Source organism: Schistocerca americana, chromosome 3 (assembly GCF_021461395.2).
Source record: "Schistocerca americana isolate TAMUIC-IGC-003095 chromosome 3, iqSchAmer2.1, whole genome shotgun sequence".
NCBI lineage: Eukaryota > Metazoa > Arthropoda > Insecta > Orthoptera > Acrididae > Schistocerca > Schistocerca americana.
Genome location: NC_060121.1, coordinates 573,554,203 through 573,580,631, shown reverse-complemented (window position 1 = coordinate 573,580,631; position 26,429 = coordinate 573,554,203). Strand labels below are relative to the sequence as shown.

The following is a 26,429-nucleotide window of genomic DNA, read 5'->3' as shown; positions in this document are numbered from 1 at the left end:
CACCTAGAAATTTGAGCTGTTCAGTTTCACAAATCACATGCCCATGTGAAATTAAAACGCCAGGTTTTGTTGAATTGTGTTTTAGAAACTGTAAAACTGAGTCCTACTGTGATTTCACGTTAGTTTATTTTCTGCAAGCCACGAACATATGTCATGAACTGCACTGTTGGAAACCCAGCCAATTTTGCACACAACATCCTTTACTGCCAGGTTAGCGTCATCAGCAAACAGAAATATTTTAGGTTTTTCCATAATACTATAGTGCATATCATTTATATAAGTAAGGAACATGGGTGGCACCAACACTGATCCCTGGGACACTCCCAACTTGACAGTACCCCACTCAGATATAACATTACAGCCATTTTCAAAACTGTGAATAATGACCTTTTGCTGTCTGTTGCTAAAGTAAGAGGTGAACCAATTGTGAGCTACTCCCCTTATTCCGCAATGGCCCAACTTCTGGAGCAATATTTTGTGATCAGCACGATCAAACGCCTTAGTTAATTCAAAAAATATGCCTAGCGTTTGAAACCTTTTGTTTAACCCATCCAGTATCCTCATAGAGAAAGGAGAATGTAGCATTTTCAATTGTTAAACGACTTCTAAAGCCGAACTGTACATTTGATAGCAGATTGTGTGATATAAAATGATCAATTATCCTTACATACACAGCCTTTTCAATAACCTTAGCAACCACTGATGGCATAGAAATAGGTATAAAACTGTCTGTATTATTCCTTTCTCCATTTTTATAAAGCGGCTTTACTACTGAGTACTTAAATCGTTCAGGAAACTGATCATTCCTAAAGGAAAAATTACAAATATGGCTGAATTCAGGACTAACATGTGCAGCACAATACTTCAATATTCTGCTGGGCACTCCAGCATAACCATGAGAATCCTTAGTCTTCAGTGACTTAATTTTTGACTCAATCTCGCCCGTATCTTTATCATTCAGTGACTTAATTTTTGACTCAATCTCGCCCGTATCTTTATCATAGAGGAGTATTTCAGACATCAATCTCGGAAAGGCATTTGCCAAGAAAGTTATATGATTCCCTGTAGAAACTAAATTTTTATTTAATTCACCAGCAATACTCAGAAAGTGATTGATAAATACTGCACATATATCCGATTTATCAGTAACAGAAATATTTTTCCTACGAACTGACTTTATATCGCCGAGCTTGTGCTGCTTACCAGACACTTCCTTCAGAACTGACCATATTGTTTTAATTTTATCCTGTGAATTAACTAATCTATTTGCGTACCACATAATCTTTGCCTTCCTAATAACATTTTAAGCACGTCACAGTACTGTTTGTAATGGCCTACTGTAGCTAGATTGTGGCTACTCCTAATATTGTGATATAATTCCCGCTTTTTTCTACACGATATCTTTATCCCTCTAATCAGCAACCCAGGCTGCCTTCTATTGCTAGTACTCCGTTTAGAACGTGCTAGTGGGAAGCAACTCTTAAAGAGCATGAGAAATGTGTTAAGGAAAGCACTACATTTGTCATCCATGTTATCGACACTATAAACATACTGCCACTCTTGCTCTTTGTCGACATCTAAAAAAACTCTCTATTGCTTTTGGATTAACTTTCCTACATAGCTTGTAATTATATGTGGCATTTGTTTGAGTACAAAAGGCTTTTAGTGTTAAAATTTGTACATCATGATCTGAAAGGCTCTTCACCCTTTTACCAACAGAATGCCCATGTAGTAATGAAGAATGTATAAAAATATTGTCTACGGCTGTGCTACTGTTCCTTTGCACCCTAGTTGGAAATAAATACAGTCTGCATCAGATCATATGATATTAGGAAATCTACCAACATTCTTTTTTTGCACAATCATATACAAAATTAATACTGAAGTCACCACATATAACTAATTTCTGGTACTTTCTACCAAGTTAATCAAGAACCCTCTCTAATTGGAGCAGAAATGTTCTGAAGTCAAAGTTAGAGGACCTATAAACAACGAGCTTCAAGCATTATTTGGCTACAAGGATGGTTATATTATTGCAGCATTAATGGGCCTCTTGCACATCCTAGTTCTCAGGTGTCATGTCATCTAAACATAACATTCTCCGGAAGATGGATCAGCAGAAATGATAACGTTTCCTGGCCTTAACCGTTTCAATTTTTACCTTTAGTGATGGATGAAAGGCGAAGTCTGCAGAGCAAAAAAAGGAATCACATGAGACGATTTGAAGGTTCCGGTAATGAATGTTGCTGTTCTCATACAAGAACGTCAACACAACGTCAGAATAGGTACACGTGCTGTTGTCAAGAGAATTCGAAAGTTCACTGAAGTGGTAGGTGGCACTGTTTGTAAAAATCAGGGTAGAAGTTGATCCTCTGCCTTTGCTTAACACCTTCTGTGAATATTTGTTTGGATTATTTTGTATCAGCTGTGTCTCTGTAACCAATAAAAACTCCCGATGTCATATTCGGAATTTTTTATACGAAATACTCCATCATATTATCTAAGGAAACTGGGTAATTTTTTATTTCATACGTCCTTGTTGCGTTGTGTAAAATTCAACTATAGTGGTTGACGGCTTCGGACCGACACGCTCATTCTCCAATCACTCAAACTGCTATTAACCGTAATTATTCAATCCAATGGTGCTACAGACGCTAACAGCTTCTGTGCAGCAAAATAATCTCTGGGCGACAAATACCCTCATTGCTCCTAGCCTGTGTGTCTGTTGCAACCGACTGATACAACCAACAACATGCCTATAAGATTATCTCTTGATATCTCCTGAAACACTCGCCTAATCCTAAATAACAAGGACCTGTTTCTACTCACATGGGGGTCGCATTATCTGTCTGTTAGGAAAAACAGGAACAAAAACAGAACAGCTACAGAGCGATTAACATCTACTTACAACAGAGGAGGAGCATGGTGACAAAGGACATTTGAAAGACATAGAAATCAATTTTTCTTAACACTACATCAACAACATGCATGCTAAAAATGTCACTTTATTCATGAAGTGAGAGATCAACAATACAAAGGATGATGCACACGAGGTCTGCGGAAAAAATTACATGAAGAACCTTCTCAAAATCATATAAAACAGCAAATTTCAGTGGCGAAACTGGATGAGAATAGTAAAGGACCGACTTTGGCTTATTCTCTAATGACGTACCAAGAAGATATAAAATGAAACAAAAAAATCAGTTCTCACAACAAATATTCACAGTTTCAGAAAGTTCCGTAATTAATACGAGTGCCCCAAGACAAATACTTATCCAAAGCACAAGAACCATAACAAAAACAACCAACTTTGATATACGACACAACACAACATTCGCAGACCACTTTCACAACCACTCCTACATTCTAACATACATAAAAGCAACATGAATGTTCTCAAAACAGTTAGTATCAGAAACGTAACTGGAAACCCAGAGAAATCTTCTGCACAGAAAAAGGTTCAACCAAAAAACGAACCTTGCCAATCAGGTCAAATTGACAAAAGAGCAAGCAGCTAACTGACAGTTTAGGACAAAAAACACTACCACTAACAGCACAATAAATTATGCATCAGCAGATCGTCAAGAGACATAAAATTCTTGTAACCACACAGTGCCGTCTCTCCTTTTCCCTTAATATATGCAAGCGCGACAAATAAATAAGCACGTAGAACACAAGTAAATTTCAATCAAGTATTCCCGATCTCGTAATACTTCAAATCATTGTATATAAAAACATGCAATAAGTTACAGAAAATAGGATGTCTTTCTTTTTAGTAGTAGAACAGACATAATGTTTGCAATATAAGAGGAATATCTGAAAAATATCAGAACTGACTTAAAAAGTGGACCGCTGCGAAGGATTCAATAAATACATCATGCACAAAAACGTAAGGTTGCAAGTTTTACCAGAGTTTAGATTTATTTTTAATTCTTAAACTTCGAGCTGTATTCAATATAAAAGTTGTAAGACTACTTAATAAACTAGAAAGAGAACTGATGAGAAGTTACTTCTAAAAAAATATGGACTTTTATATTACAAAATATTATTTTCTTATCAGACAGTGAAAAGTTTTGCTAGTGTTTCCCATGCAAATATCCTGTCTTCTGTTCACGATTCTTCTGCCCCTCTATGGTGTTCTAAATTGATGTTCAAAATCGTTATTTACGTTACTAAATCTTTCATATTATATCACCACTACTGACTGCACGCATTTTATGTCTTGTTTTCGTATTAAACGGGTTCCCAGGGTAAATGCTATCACGTAATCACAAACGCGTCAAGTGTTTATTCCTTTTTTGCTTAACAAATGTTCAAGATAAAAATTCTGAGAAAGAGTAGCCTAACTTCTCCATGGCAAACGAGGAATTTTTGATGGGATAACCTATAATTTACGATTGAAATTAAGTTGTCATTACCTTTACTCACTTATGGTGGTGACAAATGGTATCTGCCCGACATGGAGACTGTAGACTAATACTCTAGGACAGAGGAACATTTTAAAGGCGTTATAACGGATAGTTATTATTGTGATTAACTTGTCATGGACATGCAGAATTTTTTGAAGCGCGTCATGTTTGCTGTTGACTGTAGAAAATTAATTGTTTTACTTCACAATTGCAATTTCTGCCTTCCGGTCAGTATCAAGTGACACCTCAAGAGCTAAAAAATATACAAAACATTAAGCACAGGCTGTATATACAGAGTCGTACGAAGAAGCCATCAGACAGTAGTACGTTACAAAAATTATGAAAATAACATTACATACATTTTACTTCAGCACATGTTGGACGTCAGATAATGCTGTGTAACAAGTTACATAAGGGTTTTTGACAGTTTATATTCAACTGCAACTTTGGTACATGATAATGAGGGAGGATCAAGTGCACGCCAATACATTTTATATTTGTAATTTCGTTTTATCTTCAGAGTGTGTCTTGTCTTATACAATCTATTGTAACAGCGCATCATAATATGGTGCAATTCCTTTTCACTTTTTTCTCGATAACTTTTTAAGCACCCTGAAATTGTATTACTGCAAGAACACAATTTTTACGTAATTGTAGTAGATTTCTCATGTTAGAGCTTAGTAAAAAGACGCATCCTGTATGTACGGGGTGGCAGCCTCTTATGTACTTCCTTGTTTTGCAGCACTTCACTATAGGCTGTAACAAGGAGAAGCATATTGTGCATTCAGTATTTTTTTTTTTTCATTTGTTGCAATGTAGCTGCAAAGAAATTGATATGTAAGATGACTGTTTCCATGTTCTGCACGAGTACACAAAACAATGTAAGCTTCTTGGGGCAGATAACATACGTATTTACACACCATTCTTTTATAAATAAACCTTTCAATCCTGTTTCCTTGTACCTTATAACTATACTATCACATAGTTTTCGCGAGGTGTAAAATGGTGTCATGACACGAAACAAACTTGTTACCGCTGAATTCTATCATCTCTGACAACTGCACAGAAGATATACCTATTTTTGTGAAGGATCTTAACAGTGATTACAGTTTACGTAATTTACTTCATTTCACGATGTACAGAGCTTCGTTTTTTGACGATACTGTTTCCCTACACTGAAAAAACTAAGCTCCGGCGATAAAATGTGCACCTTCCTCCATGTGGATCCTCTACACTCTGTTCACATTTTGACCCCTCCTTTCCTACATGGAACGCCTCTGAACCTCGTATACTACTTCCAAAACTAGAATATAGTAACTCCACTGTCACCACACTTATCACCAATCGTGGTGCGGTGGCGCGCCTTTACAAACACGTCCCGCCGTCTCTGCACCTGTACACACTCCATACCCTACCTCAACGCAACTTCAACACCGACCCCCTCTCCAAGCTAATGAAATATGCTAAGGTATTCACTCATCCTAACAACCATAGGCTTTCCCCCTGTCGCCACTCCACATGAGGGCTCCCCCTCGGTCTCCCTCTTCATTCTACTCCCTCCCTTCCTGTCCGGATTCCACGGTCCTACCTACACACCAGATTCGTCCTTCATTCCGTCTTTCCCTATACCCACCTTACCGCCCACCGCCTCTCTCTATAGATCAGATACCATCCAGTGGCTTCTATATTTATGGCGACAATCATCCAAATGTTTAAACTCTTCTCCACCTAGCGTAGGTCCTTAAGGACTTTTGTGAAAGTGCAGTGCTTCATTCTAACGAATGTTCCTATTTTCTTTTTCCTTTTTAGCTGTCCACTTTTGTCTTTTTATCTTCACCTGTTAGACTTTCTATTTTCCTTTTAAAACTTTAAATTAAGTAAACCACTCCCTATATTTGTAATCACCGCTATATTGCATCTAAAAATGTTGTAATTTTTTGCATCCACGTATAAGTTTCGTCGTTTCTTCAGTAAATTTTGTAACTACTCTACGGAGAATAGCGAGAGATTGTACCGCTGGCAGACCATATCCCGCCATAAGGGCTAAGGGTATGAAATTACAATAACGAAAAGAAAGGTGACATGTACATAAGTCGGAAGATTCCTGAAGTTTGACAAATGCTGAAGCAAAATGCAAGTGGCGTTATTTTCACAATTTTTTAACGTAATACTGTCTGATGATATTCTACGATGGTTATTTTTTAATGATGTTATTGGATGGGGCTAATATTTGTAAAGACAAATGATATTTTGAACAACTACGTTCCGAAAAACAGTTGTTAGGCAATAGTATCTGTGTCTGCGATGGCTGCTCTGTGGAGTTGTAGAATATTTGACAGTCGGTAGTGGATAGCTGCGGTGTGCAGCAGGCGGGGTTATCTTTGGGAGTACAGTGCAATGCATGGGCGCACTTTTGGAACTATGTGAGTTGCAGATTTATTACGAGGAGCAATTATGATCCATTACAATGGTTGCATGGCATACGGACGTAAAAAGGTTTCGAAATGAAGCACATAGTATTATATGATGTGGTGAAACGATTGTTTTTATTTTTGTAGACTTGTATTTTTGGTCCACTCCACCCTCGTCACAGTCGAGTTATTTTGATAATTATTCTATTGACTGATATTCCGAGTTAATATACTGTACCACGGAAGTTATTAGATTAAATTAATTTTCATATTAGGGTCTATAATTGTTTCCCTTGATTAGTTCCTTCCTAACTGAACTTACAAGAATTAAATGTTGTGTCATTTGTTTCATTGGCATTCTGTGTCAAGATTATGAACCAAATTTACTGGACCAACTTTAGATAGCAGTATTTTTTAGCTATTGCGGAGTCTTGCTGTGTTGCTGTTTCTGCCAGTACCTCATTTCGCAGGTGAGATTCATAATACGTGATTGTTTCGTTTCCTTTGTGCAATGTTGGTTCTGTCAGTTTCACTATTTTACCAAAGCCATATGTCAGTGCAGAAATTTTCGCGTGTTTAAGGTTACATTCTTATACAAGTTGACGTTACAGGTTTTTTCTTATCAGTTACTTTTTTTTCAACCAGTTCGTACTGACCAAGACTTCTGAATGTGAAATTATTTGTTTGCTTATTTATTTTCTTATGAATGATACCGGCTTTCACACACAGATGATTCTTCTCTGTTTCATGTAAGTGATGTGGCTTTGAGCTCAGTATCACATTCAAGTGGTCAGTTCACATTCCCAGGTTTGTATTTACGATAACACACGAACTAGTAAAGGCTACTCACATACAACATATTTGTGCGACTCTGTACATACGTCTTGTGCTTCTTTTCATAATTCTATTAGCTGTCCACCATGGATGGGCTGCAATTTCACTGGAAATTTCATCTGTTTCTTACACTCCTGGAAATTGAAATAAGAACACCGTGAATTCATTGTCCCAGGAAGGGGAAACTTTATTGATACATTCCTGGGGTCAGATACATCACATGATCACAATGACAGAACCACAGGCACATAGACACAGGCAACAGAGCATGCACAATGTCGGCACTAGTACAGTGTATATCCACCTTTCGCAGCAATGCAGGCTGCTATTCTCCCATGGAGACGATCGTAGAGATGCTGGATGTAGTCCTGTGGAACGGCTTGCCATGCCATTTCCACCTGGCGCCTCAGTTGGACCAGCGTTCGTGCTGGACGTGCAGACCGCGTGAGACGACGCTTCATCCAGTCCCAAACATGCTCAATGGGGGACAGATCCGGAGATCTTGCTGGCCAGGGTAGTTGACTTACACCTTCTAGAGCACGTTAGGTGGCACGGGATACATGCGGACGTGCATTGTCCTGTTGGAACAGCATGTTCCCTTGCCGGTCTAGGAATGGTAGAACGATGGGTTCGATGACGGTTTGGATGTACCGTGCACTATTCAGTGTCCCCTCGACGATCACCAGTGGTGTACGGCCAGTGTAGGAGATCGCTCCCCACACCATGATGCCGGGTGTTGGCCCTGTGTGCCTCGGTCGTATGCAGTCCTGATTGTGGCGCTCACCTGCACGGCGCCAAACACGCATACGACCATCATTGGCACCAAGGCAGAAGCGACTCTCATCGCTGAAGACGACACGTCTCCATTCGTCCCTCCATTCACGCCTGTCGCGACACCACTGGAGGCGGGCTGCACGATGTTGGGGCGTGAGCGGAAGACGGCCTAACGGTGTGCGGGACCGTAGCCCAGCTTCATGGAGACGGTTGCGAATGGTCCTCGCCGATACCCCAGGAGCAACAGTGTCCCTAATTTGCTGGGAAGTGGCGGTGCGGTCCCCTACGGCACTGCGTAGGATCCTACGGTCTTGGCGTGCATCCGTGCGTCGCTCCGGTCCGGTCCCAGGTCGACGGGCACGTGCACCTTCCGCCGACCACTGGCGACAACATCGATGTACTGTGGAGACCTCACGCCCCACGTGTTGAGCAATTCGGCGGTACGTCCACCCGGCCTCTCGCATGCCCACTATACGCCCTCGCTCAAAGTCCGTCAACTGCACATACGGTTCACGTCCACGCTGTCGCGGCATGCTACCAGTGTTAAAGACTGCGATGGAGCTCCGTATGCCACGGCAAACTGGCTGACACTGACGGCGGCGGTGCACAAATGCTGCGCAGCTAGCGCCATTCGACGGCCAACACCGCGGTTCCTGGTGTGTCCGCTGTGCCGTGCGTGTGATCATTGCTTGTACAGCCCTCTCGCAGTGTCCGGAGCAAGTATGGTGGGTCTGACACGCCGGTGTCAATGTGTTCTTTTTTCCATTTCCAGGAGTGTATTATGAAGAGTGAGTACTCGTAAAAAACTAGTGGCCAAACCCTTACTGACTGTTTTATACAAAAAAGAAGTGTCGACAGTCTTCGCCCGCAATTCATGTTTCCGTCATTTACCTTTGAACTAAGAAAATCAGTTATGGTATATAATGATGCGACTCAGCGAAGCATCGTCAAACATAGCTATTTCGGTTGTTTACTATAGTGTTGTGTTTTGTCTAATAAAATGGAGGGAGGGGCACACGCTGTTTAAATCCAGCAGTCATCAGTTTAGATTTCATTCATTTGTAAAGAAATGTTGTAATTGTGATTCGTGTGATTCGTGATTTCCTGTCAAAAAGGTCACAGTTCGTAGTTGGTTGGTTTTTGGGAAAGAGACCAAACAGCGAGGTCATCGGTCTCATCGGATTAGGGAAGGACAGGGAAGAAGTCGGCCGTGCCCTTTCAGAGGAACCATCCCGGCATTTGCCTGGAGCGATTTAGGGAAATCACGGAAAACCTAAATCAGGATGGCCGGACGCGGGATTGAACCGTCGTCCTCCCGAATGCGAGTCCAGTGTGCTAACCACTGCGCCACCTCGCTCGGTCACAGTTCGTAGTAATAGACGGAAAGTCATCGAGTAAAAAAGAAATAATATCCGGCGTTCCCCAAGGAAATTTAATAAGCTCTCATTTTTCCTGATCTATATTAACGACATAGGAGACAATCCAAGTAGCCGCCTTAGATTGTTCGCAGGTGATGCTGTCATTTACCGTCTTTTAAAGTCATCAGATGACCAAAACGAATTGCAAAATGGTTTAGATAAGATATCTGTATGGTGCGAAAAGTGGAAATGGACCCTTATTAAGGAAAAGTACTAAAAGAAATCCGCTAAATTTCGATTACGCGATAAGTCACACAAATCTGAAGACTGTAAATTCGAGTAAATACTTAGGAATTTCAATTACAAATACCCTAAATTGGAACTGGAACGATCACATAGATAATGTTGTGGGTAGAGCCAACCAAAGACGCGACTCAATGACAGATCACTTGGAAGGGGCAACAGGTCTACTAAAGATACTGTTCACACCACGGTTGTCCGCCCTATTCTGGAGTATTGCTGTGCGGTGTCTGATCCGCATCAGACGGGACTGACGGATGACATCGAAAAAGTGCAAAGAAGGGCAGCTCCTTTTGTATTATCGCGAAGTAGGGGAGATAGTGCCACAGACATGATACGTGAATAGGAGTGGCAATCATTAAAACAAAGGTGTTTTTCGTTGCGACGGGATCTCCTCATGATTTCAATCACCAGTTTTCTCCTTCGATTACGAAAACATTCTGATGGCACCCATCTACATAGGGAGAAATGATCATCATGATGAAATAAGAGAAATCAGGGCTCACACGAAAAAATTTAAGTGCTCGTTTTTCCCGCTTGCCGTTCGAGAGTGGTACGGTAGAGAGACAGCATGGAGGTGGATCATCGTATGCTCTGCCAGGCACTTTATTGTGAACAGCAGAGTAACCAATTATATGTAGATGTAGATGTTGTTGTGGTGGTTTTCAGTCTAAAGACTGGTTTGATATAGGCTTTAATGCAAACACGATGATTTCGTCCGACAACATTCCGACAATCGTAAGACAAACAGCAAAGACAACAGTAGAAACGTCCGACATCTTCCTCGCGAAAGAAATCCTGAGCTGTTCACCAAGTTCCGGTAAGGTCGTGATAACCTCCGCGTCGACTGCAGGGACCCTTTGCTCTTCGAGTTTCTCGAGCGTGGAACCAAAATCAAAGTGCAACTCTTTGATGAAACTTCTGAGAGATTGTATCACGGCATCAAGTCAAAACGCCCAGGAATGCCGTCGGGCGAATGATTCTTGTTGTAGGATAACTCCCGCCCCTGACTACCAATCGATGGATGGCTCACTTCTAAGTTGTCGATGGGAAACACTGCAACATTCTCCGTATAACCCGGATCTTTCATTGTGTTCACATCTTCACCGACCTGAAGAAAGACGCGCGTGGACGTCGGTTTCAATCGGACGAGGAAGTCAAGAGTGGTTACGGTAGTGAAGTCATCAGCGGCCGATCGCGTTCTACGCAACGCCAATTAATCGTTTCGTCTTCCAGTAGGATAAATGTCTTCGTAGGTGGTAATTACTTTTGAATAGCATCATTCAGTGGCCCTGCTGTGGCGGGTTTTCGGTTTTGATTTGATTCCCGTCATATGATAACACATGCAGCACCGTGGAGTGACAATACACACGCTATACACGATCAACGAGTGGATATACACTACTTTCGTTGTACGCGAACGGCAACAGACGAAATCAGCTAGCCGCAGCTTAGAGGATTCTTTCCAGGATTTAGTTTTCACTCTCTTTCAAAACTTTCTGCCAGCTTAAAACTCAGTACCGCGTGAAGAAGGGGGGGAGGGGGGGGGGGGGACGAACCGACATCCTTTCGTAGAAGGGAAGTACTGACAGAAGTGAACTACGATGGGAGTTAGTGGTTCGTGCCTGCATAGCTAAGTTGGCACGATTTTTACCCGTGAAAGCCGAGGTTCTGCGTTCGTGGCACAGTCTGGTACACACTTTTAATCCGCCAATAAGTTTCATATAAACGCACTTTCCATTGGTGAGTGAAAGATTCACTCTGGTGGTAATCCCTTAGACTGTATCTATGGCCAGTACCTTGCCTTCCATGAGTGATAGTCCGTCAAAGGAGGCATTAGAGCTCCTGGGAAATATGGAAAGCAGAACCAGAGAGGTGCTGGTAGATCTGAATTTCTAAGGGGGTGTCGTGAGACGTACTTTGCTAGCTCAGACGGTAAGACTAGTTCGTTAAACGCAATGTTCGGTTTCGTGGATCGGAAATGCACACACACTCTTCGAACATTTGATGCTGTGACGTTTGTTCACTGATTGTCTTCTCAAATATTTTAGTGCAGTTTTTATTTGTATTAGAAGTACGTTTTTATCAACTTTAAAAAGTTGCAAATTACTATTGAAATTTTTTAAAAAGCTATTATTCTGTTTTTTAAATAAAATATACAATGTAAACAATTTTATAAAGTATACGTTATGTTCTTTAGAGGGAGTTTTTTGACAGTTTACAGTTTTTTAAGTTAAAAACTAAATGATCTTGATTTGCATACTCGCCTCTATTATCGACCTAATATATGATACCACCAAACTAGGTGTACATGGTTCAAATGGCTCTGAGCACTATGGGACTTAACAGCTGTGGTCATCAGTCCCCTAGAACTTAGAACTACTTAAACCTAACTAACCAAAGGACATCACATACATCCATGCCCGAGGCAGGATTCGAACCTGCGACCGTAGCAGTCGCACGGTTCCGGACTGCGCGCCTAGAACCGCGAGACCACCGCGGCCGGCTAGGTGTACATGACCAGGATACGCATCCGAACAATTCCCACGATCTCTCGGATGGATGGATCACGATGTCTCCTGGACACTTCCCGTCTGTCGTGAAATCTACTCCGTGATCCTTCGACATCGTTATCAGGATTGAAGGGAGTGATGTGCGCTACTTGGTAAGTGTCCCTTATTCAGTTCATTTAAAAATGTTGATTTTCTATTTCTTATCGGTATGATAAAAATACTTTTACATTTTCAATAAGGATTTTCTACAATGCCCTCTAAATGAAAATTAAAAACAATTCGTTACATGAAATTAAGCGAGATCTTCCAGAAATTGGCACTAGAAACAAGATTCTACAGGACAAAGGTGCATTCAAAACTTTATTCGAGAAGCATAACTTTGAAGCTAAAGCAAGTGTCACATTTGAGAGAACACGGGCAGATGAACGTAAGAACAATCACAGTAAGAAGCTGAAGTGGTTTTGGGTCAAACAGAAACATCTGCAAAATAAGGTCGAAAAGAAAACACGAAGAAGTAAAATGCAAGCAAGAAAATGAAGTAATAAATTTCATAATAATATTCAGTCATTAGTTGAGTAATCAGGAAGTTTATTTAGTTTTACCCGTTTCGATTGATTAATTTGATCTCCAGAACCATAATATTAGCAGACGGCAATATCTTCTTCAGAGAACACAGTACCATGACATGTAAAAAATGTACATATTGTAAATGATAATTGTAAACACATCATTGCTAACAGTTCTTCACAATGTACATAAATGTGATTCATTTACTGAAAATTATCATTGGTGTCCATAATTATCACATACAATATGTAAACTATACGAGATATCATGGCAATATACTTCTGTGAAGACGACGTGACATCACTTAAATCAATACTAATCCTTTGAATATGACAGATTAATGAATTTGTTAAATTCGGTAAAACGAAATAAATTTCCTAACTGAGTAATTGACGAGAAAATTTTATTCTGAAATATATAGCTCAGTTGTCGATAAAATAGCAGCAATCAGTACCCCGAGCGAGGTGACGCAGTGGTTAGCAGGCTGGTTCAAATGGTTCAAATGGCTCTGAGCACTATGCGACTTAACTTCTGAAGTCATCAGTCGCCGAGAACTTAGAACTAATTAAACGTAACTAACCTAAGGACATCACACACATCGATGCCCGAGGCAGGATTCGAACCTGCGACCATAGCGGTCGCTCGGCTCCAGACTGTAGCGCCCAGACCCGCACGGCCACTCCGGCCGGCTTAGCAGGCTGGGCTCGCAGCGAGGTGGATGACGACTCTAATCAGAGTCGCACTACCCTGACTTTGGTTTCCAGTGAATTCCGTAAATCGGTCCAGGTAGATGTCGGGAAGGTTGCTTTAAAACAATCTGAGATTGTGCTCCACCTCCACTGACCTCGATGTAGACGGGACATTAATCCCTAATATTTCTTTTTTCATTCTAGCTACGATTAAAATCATGAACTAATAAACTTAGAAGAAATGAGAAATCACACACATAACTGTCCAGGAATCAAGGTTCCTTTTATTTCATTATTTGCACCTAGTACTTGGCTTGAAATGGGAATAGGTCTTCAGCGTGCGTATAACAGATTGTGGCATACACGTACCTCGTCCGTTGTGAGAAGTGCGTCGTCCACCAGTAATTCAGAGGCGTTGACAGAGCGCAGGTAATCCACGAGCTCCTGGGAGTCCTCCGTCTCCAACCCCAGCGCGGCGCCCAGCCTGAAGGCGTGGTAGCGGGCGTCCCTCGTCCCAGAGATCGAGGCCACCAGAGTGCCGCTCTCGTCGATGACCCTCGAGAAGAGGCCTGCAGCGAGAGAGAAAATATCACACTCGAGGGCAGATTTCTCCTCGTGCACTGCCTGCTCATACAGCGTAGGGTAGACGCACAGATATCTTGCGATACCCAGAAGCGGTAATTATATGTGGACTGGACATCCTGTCGTTGAGGTCTCGCTATAGTGATAACTCAAAGGCTATGGTACCATTTCTGCTGATATTAATATTCTGCCGGTCATCTAAAACTGTTAACTGAGATGATTAAAAACGTAACTCAGCTCTCCTAGATACAAAACAATACTGATCAGTATGCCAGCTCACTGGACGCAGAAGACAGCAAATTTTGCACCAAACGGCACATTGGTTTAATAAATTTCTGTTGCTGTTTTATTCAGTTACACTGTGTCTGTCTTCCTAATGTTTTAGTAAAATAAGAAATCTTCAAACGGACTGGCATGGTTTGTTACTGATGTAAAATACACGGAGAGAATCTGAAGGAAGACTTATGGAAAGAGATTAGGAATAAAGCACGAAAGTAGTGTTTTGGTTAAAATTACTTTTTTTAATCGTTTTCTATTGGCTGTCAAGGAACTGCGTCCCTATTCCCTTAAATTTACACAATGAAACTGGTTTCAACACCTATTTCTATAATTCACCCTTTCAAGTTCTGGAATCAAGCAGTATTCTAGATTTCCAATTATAGTTTCAGACAGGAAATATTTGTCGAAGAGTGTAGCAGTTCTGTCAACTATTGTGTGGCAGTTAATGCACGTACTGGAAGCAGTTTGTCATGGAAAGCCCGTGCTCCGCAACGTTGGAACGGCAGTTCTCTTGTCCTTCGCTCAACTGGTAGCGTATTCACAAATTGTCTCTCAGTTCGTTTTACACACTCTTCCAGACAATTAGGATGCAAACTACTCATTACACGAGAAACGATTCGTAGAAGGACACATATGGATTGCGGAACCTAAAAATGTAAAACAACCACAGATAAGCACTATTGTTCAGTTGTTTAAGAGAGTTAACGAGTGTTTTTATCTCAGTACGCAAGTGATTTTACAGAACATTGTAAGTTGTTGATGCGCAGTCAGGTATCACTCACAATGATTGTCGTTTGCGCGGATTCAAATTAATGTGAAGACATCAGATGTACAGGAACTAAGAAATATTTCAATGGAAAATGAAAATATCTGTGTCTAAATATGAACACAATGCTGTCTCTTTCGTCACTGTAAAATATAGAAGTGAATCGCCAAGTAACTGTAACATAAAGATTTGTCAAATATTTCTCTGATAGTAATTTCTCATAATTAGAGAGTGGTACTAGAGATCTGAATTTGCTTTAAAGAAAGTTTTAATAGCCAGGTTCACTTTCATTATTGTTTATTCCTGATGACCTTTTTAACGATTAAGAATGTCATGTTCTGAACTTCAGAAAACTTATTGTAATACGTCTTCCTTCATTATTACTGTATTACAAACGCCATGTTGACATTATTATGGGCAGTATAAAACAGGATTGTCAGAAATAAGAATAATGCTGCTAAGGTGCTTTTTAACTGCATCGTTCTACTTATGACAAAACTGTTTTTATTTGTAATACACCTGTGTGGAATGTGCTACATGCTATTCACTGGTAATGTCAACATCGCATGTGTGACATAGTCATAATGGAACAGGACGTATAACAACAACTTTTTTGGAGATCAAGAGATGAAAATTTTAACAGTTGAAACCGGTCATCAGGAATAAGTAGCACTGAATGGAACCTTGGCTGTTAAAACTTTCTTCAAATATACTTTTTTGTTTCAATGGACAGAGTTTAGAAATCTTTTAGTGCTACTTTCTAAGCTATTAAATAGCATTAAAACTTAAATAATTATTTCTAAGCCATAAAATGCACCTGCTACAGAATTAATGAGCCAAGATGACCGAAATCCAAGTTAGACATAAATGAGGAATTATGGACGTTTGGACCTGTGAAGGACTTCAGTGACCTATGTATCGCATTAGATTATAAACTTCACTATCTCCGTCACGAAAAATTTCATTAAAACTGACAATCGGTTATCTGATTTACAGCCATCATCAGATCTAAAAATTAAAAAAAATATTGGTAGACTTATAACACAAAAAATAGACTCATTAATTGTGCGAATAAAATGAACTACTTATCTGAAGAACAGAATAGGTTGTGCTCATTTACAGATTTAGTGAAGTCCATATTGATTGGCGGTAGCTGCCAATCCTAGGAATAGAAGTTTGCTTTTCATGCTACTGAAATTTAGAGAAATACAACTTTTTAGGCTTGTTGTGTAACTAATATACGTTAATAGATAGTAACAATTGGTCTAAAAATATCTTTCACGAAGTACATAAAACTTCACAAATATTTTATACTAAAAACAAGCCACAAGCTTAATTAATAAAGTTTAAAATAGGTATTGCGCACTTTTTAACTACGGACAATGAAACAAAACCTTGTTGATTGACTTTTTAACAACATCTGCGAAAGCATCACGACTGGGATCAAGAACGCTTAACCATCTTTTTATTTATTTTCCTTTTTCTTCAGGACAGGCGAAGTACCTTCAGATTCCTAAATAGCCATGTTGTTGTTGTTGTAGTTGTTGTTGTTGTGGTCTTCAGTCCTGACACTGGTTTGATGCAGCTCTCCATGCCACTCTATCCTGTGCAAGCTTCTTCATTTCCCAGTACCTACTGCAGCCTACATCCTTCTGAATCTTTACCCTCCACGCTTACCTCCAATACTAAATTGGTGATCCCTCGATGTCTCAGAACATGTCCTACCAACCGATCCCTTCTTCTAGTCAAGTTGTGCCACAAGCTCCTCTTCTCCCCAATTGTATTCAATACCTCCTCATTAGTTATGTGATCTACCCATCTAATCTTCAGCATTCTTCTGTAGCACCACATTTCGAAAGCTTCTATTCTCTTCTTGTCTAAGCTATTTATCGTCCACGTTTCACTTCCATACATGGCTACACTCCATACAAATACTTTCAGAAACGACTTCCTGACACTTAAATATGTACTCAATGTTAACAAATTTTTCTTCTTCAGAAACGCTTTCCTTGCCACTGGCAGTCTATACTTTATATCCTCTCTACTTCGACCATCATCAGTTATTTTGCTCCCCAAGTAGCAAAACTTCTTTACTACTTTAACTGTCACATTTCCTAATCTAATTCCCTCTCCATCACCCGACTTAATTCGACTACATTCCATTATCCTCGTTTTGCCTTTGTTGATGTTCATGTTATATCCTCCTTTCAAGACACTGTCCATTCCATTCAACTGCTCTTCCAAGTCCTTTGCTGTCTCTGACAGAATTACAATGTCATCGGCGAACCTCAAAGTTTTTATTTCTTCTCCATGGGTTTTCTACATCTACATCTACATCTACATTGATACTCCGCAAGCCACCCAACGGTGTGTGGCGTACTCCGAATTTTTCTTTTGTTTCCTTTACTGCTTGCTCAATATAGAGATTGAATAACACCGGGGTTAGGCTACAACCCTGTCTCACTCCCTTCCCAACCACTGCTTCACTTTCATACCCGTTGGCTCTTATAACTGCCGTCTGGTTTCTGTACAAATTGTAAATAGTCTTTCGCTCTCTGTATTTTGCCCCTGCCGCTTTCAGAATTTGAAAGAGAGTATTCCAGTCAACATTGTCAAAAGCTTTCTCTAAGTCTACAAATGCTAGAAACGTAGGTTTGCCTTTCCTTAATCTCGTTTCTAAGATACGTCGTAGGGTAAGTATTGCCTCACGTGTTCCAACATTTCTACGGAATCCAAACTGATCTTCCCCGAGGTCGGCTTCTACCAGTTTTTCCATTCGTCTGTAAAGAATTCACGTTAATATTTTGCAGCTGTGAGTTATTAAACTGATAGTTCGGTAATTTTCACATCTGTCAACACCTGCTTTCTTTGGGGTTGGAATTATTATATTCTTGTTGTAGTCTGAGGGTATTTCGCCTGTCTCATACATCTTCCTCACCAGACGGTAGAGTTTTGTCAGGACTGGCTCTCCCAAGGCTGTCAGTAGTTCTAATGGAATGTTGTCTACTCACGGGGCCTTGTTTCGACTCAGGTTTTTCAGTGCTCTGTCAAACTCTTCACGCAATATCATATCTCCCATTTCATATTCCTCTACATCCTCTTCCATTCGCATAATATTGTCTTCAAGTACATGGCGCTTGTATAGACCTTCTATATACTCCTTCCACCTTTCTGCTTTCCCTTCTTTGCTTAGAACTGAGTTTCCATCAAAGCTCTTGATATTGATGCAAGTGGTTCTCCTTTCTCCAAAGGTCTCTTTAATTCTCCTGTAGAGAGTATCTGTCTTACCCCGCGTGAGATAAGCCTTTACATCCTTACATTTGTCCTCTAGCCATCCGTGCTTAGCCATTTTGTACTTCCTGTCGATCTCATTTTTGAGACGTTTGTATTCCTTTTTGCTTGCTTCATTCACTACATTTTTATATTTTCTGCTTTCATCAATTAAATTCAATATTTCTTCTATTACCCAAGGGTTTCTACTAGCCCTTGTCTTTTTACCTATTTGGTCCTCTGCTGCCTTCACTATTTCATCCCTCAAAGCTACCCATTCTTCTTCTACTGTATTTCTTTTCCCCATTTCTGTCAATTGGTCCCTTATGCTCTCCCTGAAACTCTGTTCAACCTCTGATTCTTCAGTTTATCCAGGTACCATCTCCTTAAATTCGTACCTTCTTCCAGTTTCTTCAGTTTTAATCTACAGTTTATAACCAATAGATTGTTGTCAGAGTCCACATCTGCCCCTCGAAATGTCTTACAATTTAAAACCTGGTTCCTAAATCTCTGTCTTACTATTATATAATCTATCTGATACCTTTTAGTATCTCCAGGGTTCTTCCATGTATCAATAATCTTATCTCATCAGCAGCACCGAAAGGACGATAGTAACGTAGTGGAGAATTTGTGAAACTTTCGTAATTGGTTACTAAAGTTTGGTTCTCAACAGCTAAATTCACACATTAGACGACCGGTGGATGAGTGCCCTATTGAAAATTTTTCCGATTCAGTAGTTAACAGACCTGAAATAGCACAGTTGCAAACAGTGAACAGTAAGTAACAAACATAAATTTACTGATATAAAGTACAGATATCTCGCCTTGACCTTGTACACAAATCCATTTCTTAATCTTATCAGGCTGTCTGCGAGCTACAGTCGCGGTCCCTCACCTGCCGACGCGTTCGCCACGAGGTGGTAGGACACGGCGACGCCGCCAGCACTCTGCCCCTGCAGTGTTACCAACTGCGGGTCCCCGCCGAACCTGGCGATGTTCTGCTGCACCCACAGCAGGGCCTGCCGCTGGTCCTTGAGCCCAGCATTGCCAGGCACTACGGAGTCCTCAGTGCTCAGAAAACCTGCACGACAGACAAGATACACACGTTGTTGACGCTTTTTTTGGACAGCTGGCGAATGCTTCGCAGTTGCATCCAAAATTCGCCGTTCTAACTAATATATTCGTGAATTTAGTGCTTGGAATTAATTTACCCAAATGTCAGATCACTGGATATATCTGAACCTGCCACAAAATTTTGATCGTTTGGATAATTTTGAACATGGTGCCAGTTCATGTTAATGCAGATCGTTTAGATTCCTTTGAACACGACGCTCCCTGAAAGATTCCGACGTAGCAGGTGTGGTAAATCTGAACAGGGAGTGTTCTTAAGTATTGATTCTGATGCCTTTATTTTACAGCAGTTTCGAAAAGGCATCACGATTTTTATACAGCACATTGGTGGCTTGAAGTAAGGAGAGCTTCCTTGGCTGTCGGTAACGTTCCAGGAACAGAACATCAGGGTATGCCTTCCAGAGGAATACATATATTTAGTGCAGAAGTATCTTCGATCCTGATAACAATATATAATGAAGATGATGATGATGTTTGGCTTGTGGGGCGCTCAACTGCGCGGTCATCAGCGCTCGCACAAAGACATTTTTACACATTCCAATATAGCCACGTTCACGAATGATGATCATGATAATGAAATGAAGTGGATAACACAAACAGCCAGCCCTGGGCAGAGAAAATGCCCAACCCGGCCGGGAATCGAACCCGGGACGCCGTATACGAAAGCAGCAACGCTAGCCACTAGGCCACGAGCTGCAGACTGATGACAATTCTTCAAAATAGTGGGCGCCCTGTTAGCATAGCACCAAATGTATGCAGCGAAGAAAATGCAAAAGATAAGAGGGACAATTCTTCTTGTTGAGAATGCGTTACTCTACTGGTTACCACGTCACACGGCAGTATGTGGAGCCGAAGAGGCAGACCAAACTGCCATAGGGATCTGCAGACACCAGAACGTGATGCAGTCCACCATTCCCCTGCATTTCTCACTCCTGAATCAGCGAACCTTGCGAAGGTGCAAGGAGGAGTAGCTGGCAGTGAGGAATAACAAAACACAGTCGGGGAAGCACACCACCCAGCTGCAGGGGACTCCTTGTCGGTCACTGTGGTCCTCCTCCGAATAGGACAGTCCCCACTGAAAAGTGAAATCATACTCCGGCGAGAAGTTCTCTCAGTTTGTCACTGCCTTGGCGTGCAAATCACTGTACGCCACATTTTAATCGAGTTCATTTCACATTAACACGAGAGTGAAGACGCTGATTCAGGTGGAGATCCGTCGTGTTAGCTGACTGTGAGAGAAGTGCAATAAAGCTTTTAAAACTTTATGAAATCTCTTGCTTAACCTTTTATGTTAGATGTTTTCAGTTCAATGATCAATCGCCCACATTAATTTCTCCAGTACTTTAGAGCTTAACTACTGAACTTCCTTTTCTCCCAAATTTTTAGAACTTATACAAAAATGATTTTAGTACTTCTAATCTTGTGTGTGTGTGTGTGTGTGTGTATGTGTGTGTGTGTCTGTGTGTGTGCAAATAAATTTTATACAATTATAACACTGTTTATTAAACAGGTAGATGTACGCCCAAGCAAACATATGCCTAGCATCATATTTTGCAACCCTGGGAGCACTAAACATAGAGTTTCCGCCAGATGATATCGATGAGCCAATTTCTGTACAGGAAACCTGACCTCTCATACACCTTAGATTGTAAGACACTGGACTCGCATTCGAGAGAACTACGGTTCGGTTCTCTCTTAAATCCGGATTTAAACTTTCCGCGATTTCTTTTAATTGCTTAAGTTAAAAACCAGGAAGACACCTTCGAAAAAGACGCATCTCCAATTTCCCTCCAGGAGGTCTCCAATTTCAACTTGAGACACAGCTCTGCTGACTTCGCCATGGACAGAATGTTATGCCCTAATGGTGCCTTCTTTTCTCTTCATCTATGGCTGTAAATTCAGCTGTGGTTTACCTGTCCACATTCAGAAGTCTCGGAAAATTTAAAAATAAAGAAGCAGGTCGCTATCAAACTTTCAAGGAGTGAAGCTGAAATGCCGATGCTGATTAACTATAAATTACAGAAGGTGGTACAGTACACCAGTCAATCTATTGCAACGACAATTATATAGAGCAAGTTGACTACATAATGCAGTACTTAAAGGGGCACTGGAATGCAATTGTAGGCGAAGAAGTAGAGGAAAAGGTTACAAGAGAATATACGCTTGACACAAGGAATGAGAGAGGAAAAAAGACTAACTGAGTTCTGAAATAAATTTCAGCTAATAACAGCGAATACTCTGTTTAAGAATCGCAAGAGGAGGCCGGTCATACAGAGATTCATGAATCAGATAATGGATTTTAAAGCGAAGTCCGAAGCGTGTATGGACTCAAACCACAATGTCGTACTGATGAAGAGTAGGCTATAGTTTAAGAGATTAGTCAGGAAGAATCAATGCGCAAAGAAGCGGGATACGGAAGTACTAAGGAATGACGAGATATACTTAAAGTACTCTGAGACTATAGATCAATGAAGAATATCCTAATAGGCACTACAGTTTAAGATTAATGGACATCACTAGGAAGGATAATCACGGAAGTCTGAAATAAAAAGGTGTCGACTATGAAGCTGTGGATAACAGAGAAATACTTCAGTTGAGCGATCAAAGAAGAAAGTACAACAGTGTTCAGAGAAATTCTGGAATACACAAATACCAGTCGCTAAAGAATGAAATAAATAGGAGTTGCAGGGGCTGGACGGAATGGCTGCATGAAAAATGTAAAGAAATCGAGAAAGAATTGGTTATCGGAAGGCCTGACTCAAGATATAGCGAGAGTGGTAACATCGAGAGTGCCAAAGGAATTCCCCAGTTAAATGCACAGGAGAGGGGGGATAGGTGGGAAGAGTACATGAAGGCTTGTATGAGAGGAAAGAATTGTCAGATATGGCAGAAGAAGAAACGGGAATCGATATAAAACAGATAGGGGATCAGGGGATACAGTATTAGAATCAGAATTTAAGAGAGCTTTGGAGGACTTAAAATTAAATAAGGCGGGATAGATAACATACCATCAGAATTTCTAAAATTATAGGAGGAGCTACCAACAAAACGACTATTCACGTTGATGTGTAGAATGTGAGACTGGCGACGTACCATCTGACTTTCGGAAAAATATCAAATGGTTCAAATGGCTCTGAGCACTATGGGACTTAACATCTGTGGTCATCAGTCCCCTAGAACTTAGAACTACTTAAACCTAACTAACTTAAGGACATCACACACATCCATGCCCGAGGCAGGATTCGAACCTGCGACCGTAGCAGTCGCGCGGTTCCGGACTGAGCGCCTAGAACCGCTAGACCACCGCGGCCGGCGGAAAAATATCATCCACACAATTCGGAAGACTGCCATAGCTGACAAGTGCGAGATTTATCATAGAATTAGCTTACCAGCTCATTTATCTAAGTTACTTACAAGAATAATATACAGAAGAATGGAAAAGAAAACTGAAGATGTGTTAGATGATGACCAATCTGGCTTTAAGAAAGATAAAGGCACCATAGAGGTAGTTATGACGTTGCGGATGATAATAGAAGCTAAATTAAAGAAAAATCTACACACATTCATAGAATTTGTCGACCTGGAAAAGCGTTCGACGACGCAGAATGGTCCAAGATGTTCGAAATTCTGAGAAAAATGGGGAGAGACGGGCAGCATACAACATTTTCAAGAGCCGAAAGGGAATAATAAGAGTGAACGACCAAGAACGAAGTGCTCGGATTAAAAAGGGTGTAAGACTGGAATTAATCTTTCGCCCCTAATGTTCAATCTGTACATCAAAGAAGCAGTGATGGAAACAAAAGAAAGGTTCAGGAGGGAAATAAAATTCAAGGCTAAAGGATATCAATGATACGATTCGCTAATTACATTGTAATCCTCAGTGAAAGTGAGGAAGAATTACAGGATCTGCTGAATGGAATGAACAGTCTAATGAATACGGATAATGGACTGAGAATAAATCGAAGAAAGACGAAAGTAATGAGAAGTAGCAGAAATGAGAACTGCGAGAAACTTAACATTAGGGCTGATGGCTGTGAAGCAAAATAACCACCGATGGACGTAGCAATGAAGACATAGAAAGCAGACTAGCACTTGCAAAAGGGGCATTCCTGGTCACGAGAAGTCTAGCAGTATCAAATACATTTAAGGAAGAAATTTATGAGACTGTACGTCTGCAGCACAGAATTGTATGGTAGTGAAAAATGGACTTTGGGAAAACCCGTACAGAGGAGAATCGAAGCATTTAAGGTGTGGCGCTAGAGACGAATGTTGAAAATTAGGTGGTCTGATAAGGTAAGCAATGAGGAGGTTTTGCACAGAATCGGAGAGGAAAGGAATATGTGGAAAACACTGACAAGGAGAAGGGGCTGGATGATAGGACATCTGTTAAGACATCAGTGAAAGACATCCATGGTACTAGAGGGAGCTGTAGAAGGCAAAAACTGTAGAGTAAGACCGAGATTGTATTACATCCAGCAAATAATTGAGGATGTGCTACTCACGGATGGGGACGTCGGCACAGGAGAGGAATTCGAGGCAGACTTCATGTAACCAGTCAGAAGACTGATGACTCAAAAAAGAGAAATAAAAGAAAAAACAGCGTGTTAGGTGCAGAAGGGTGTACGTTTCATTACGTCGCCTGTTCAGTGGAGAGAATGGTCGTATTACCGAGTGGGCCTAGTCGGTAGTTGATGGTGACCAGGATGACGCCGTAGGAGACGAGAAAGTCAGGTCCGTGCTCCTGGTCAGAGCCGCTGCCGGCGGAAAATCCTCCGCCGTGCACCCAGAAGAGCACGGGCAGCCCTGCGTCCTCTTGCGGGACGCCCGGCACGTACACGTTCAGGTAGAGGCAATCCTCCGAGCCGCCGCTAGACTGCACACAGTCGCTGCCGTACTGGGTGGCATTCCGAATACCCTCCCAACTAGGTGGAGGCTGTGGGGCCTGGAACAACACAGCCAGTCTGAGTAATATTAACCGCAGCAGTACTTTCATTTATCTTTTCGTGACTTATACTATGACACTGGTCATGATATGGTAATACAATCTCCCCTTCCTCCTCCTCCAAAAAAAACTAAATATTACGGAGAGGTATTCACATATATTCTGACAAGATCTGGACAGAGTAGTGACCTTACAGTAGGAACCATCCCGGCATTGGCCTGCAGTACTACGAAGGAAGTCGGGACTGTCGTAGGAGGACTGGAGCCTCCATACTTCCAAATAGCAGACCAGTCTGCTTAAAACAGGGCAGCCCCGTTCGGCTTACCCTATTTCATAATGTTGCCCTGTTTACAAATTCCATCAAAAATGTTATTTTATAGAGTGAAAACTTGATGCTACACTCTTCAATACTCTAAGTTCCTGCAACTAGGCCTACACTCAGCAGTACACTTGAACAAGAAACAGCACTTCTGTAACGTATAAGGATTTCATGTTCTTTTTACAGACGAACATTCGCAGGAATTACTGTACGTATGTCTCTACGACAGATACTGTTGTTCACACTCTTTATGTTCATACTGTATGAAAGAAGCTGAAATCCGTGGGCACTTTCATAATACACATTTCTTATAAGTGGCAGTCAAATTAAAACGAGACAGGTGGAAAAAACTGAGTAAACCGTTTATTGAAACTTCCTGGCAGATTAAGAATGTGTGCCGAACCGAATGCTTCATGTTAGAGCACACTCCGCTGCAGAGTGAAAATTTCATTCTGGAAACCGTTTATTGTTTCAAAAGTAGTCACCATAAATTTTAATACATTTTTCCCACAGTGAGACAACACAGTCAAAGCTTTCATGGATAAATATATGTTAGTGGTGGTCTGTGGAACCATGATTGTACCCAGGATTGCAACTCTTCGTCCGAAGCAACCGACGGCTAAACGAATGTCTTTCTTCTCGGCTCCAAAAACATGGGAGAGATCGGTGCTGTACGGAAGATGTGTAAGGGCTGCACTAATAAACTTTTACAACTTAGTCGAAACTTATAGGCCCGCTCATATGTTGCCAGTGTTGCATATTACTGTTTGTGCAAAGCTTTTACATCTACATCTACATCTATACTCCGCGAGCCACCTTACGGTGTGTGGCGGAGGGTTCTTATTGTACCACTATCTGATCCCCCCTTCCCTGTTCCATTCACGAATTGTGCGTGGGAAGAACGACTGCTTGTAAGTCTCCGTATTTGCTCTAATTTCTCGGATCTTTTCGTTGTGATCATTACGCGAGATATATGTGGGCGGTAGTAATATGTTGCCCATCTCTTCCCGGAATGTGCTCTCTCGTAATTTCGATAATAAACCTCTCCGTATTGCGTAACGCCTTTCTTGAAGTGTCCGCCACTGGAGCTTGTTCAGCATCTCCGTAACGCTCTCGCGCTGACTAAATGTCCCCATGACGAATCGCGCTGCTTTTCGCTGGATCATGTCCATCTCTTCTATTAATCCAACCTGGCAAGGGTCCCATACTGATGAGCAATACTCAAGAATCGGACGAACAAGCGTTTTGTAAGCTACTTCTTTCGTCGATGAGTCACATTTTCTTAG

At 41.1% G+C, this 26,429-nt stretch overlaps 1 protein-coding gene across 1 annotated transcript in view; it reads right to left on the bottom strand.

Annotated features, from left to right (window-relative positions):
* The window catches only part of LOC124606231 (venom carboxylesterase-6-like), a 54,797-nt gene extending 29,922 nt beyond the window's left edge, over positions 1 to 24,875 (bottom strand). Inside the window, exons 1-3 of the mRNA XM_047138207.1 lie at positions 24,551 to 24,875; positions 19,647 to 19,832; positions 14,225 to 14,424 (exon numbers count right to left, since the gene is read on the bottom strand). Of these exons, the coding sequence (XP_046994163.1) occupies positions 14,225 to 14,424; positions 19,647 to 19,832; positions 24,551 to 24,875 (711 nt within the window). The remainder of the gene's footprint in view (positions 1 to 14,224; positions 14,425 to 19,646; positions 19,833 to 24,550) is intronic.
* Positions 24,876 to 26,429: the final 1,554 nt, after the last annotated feature.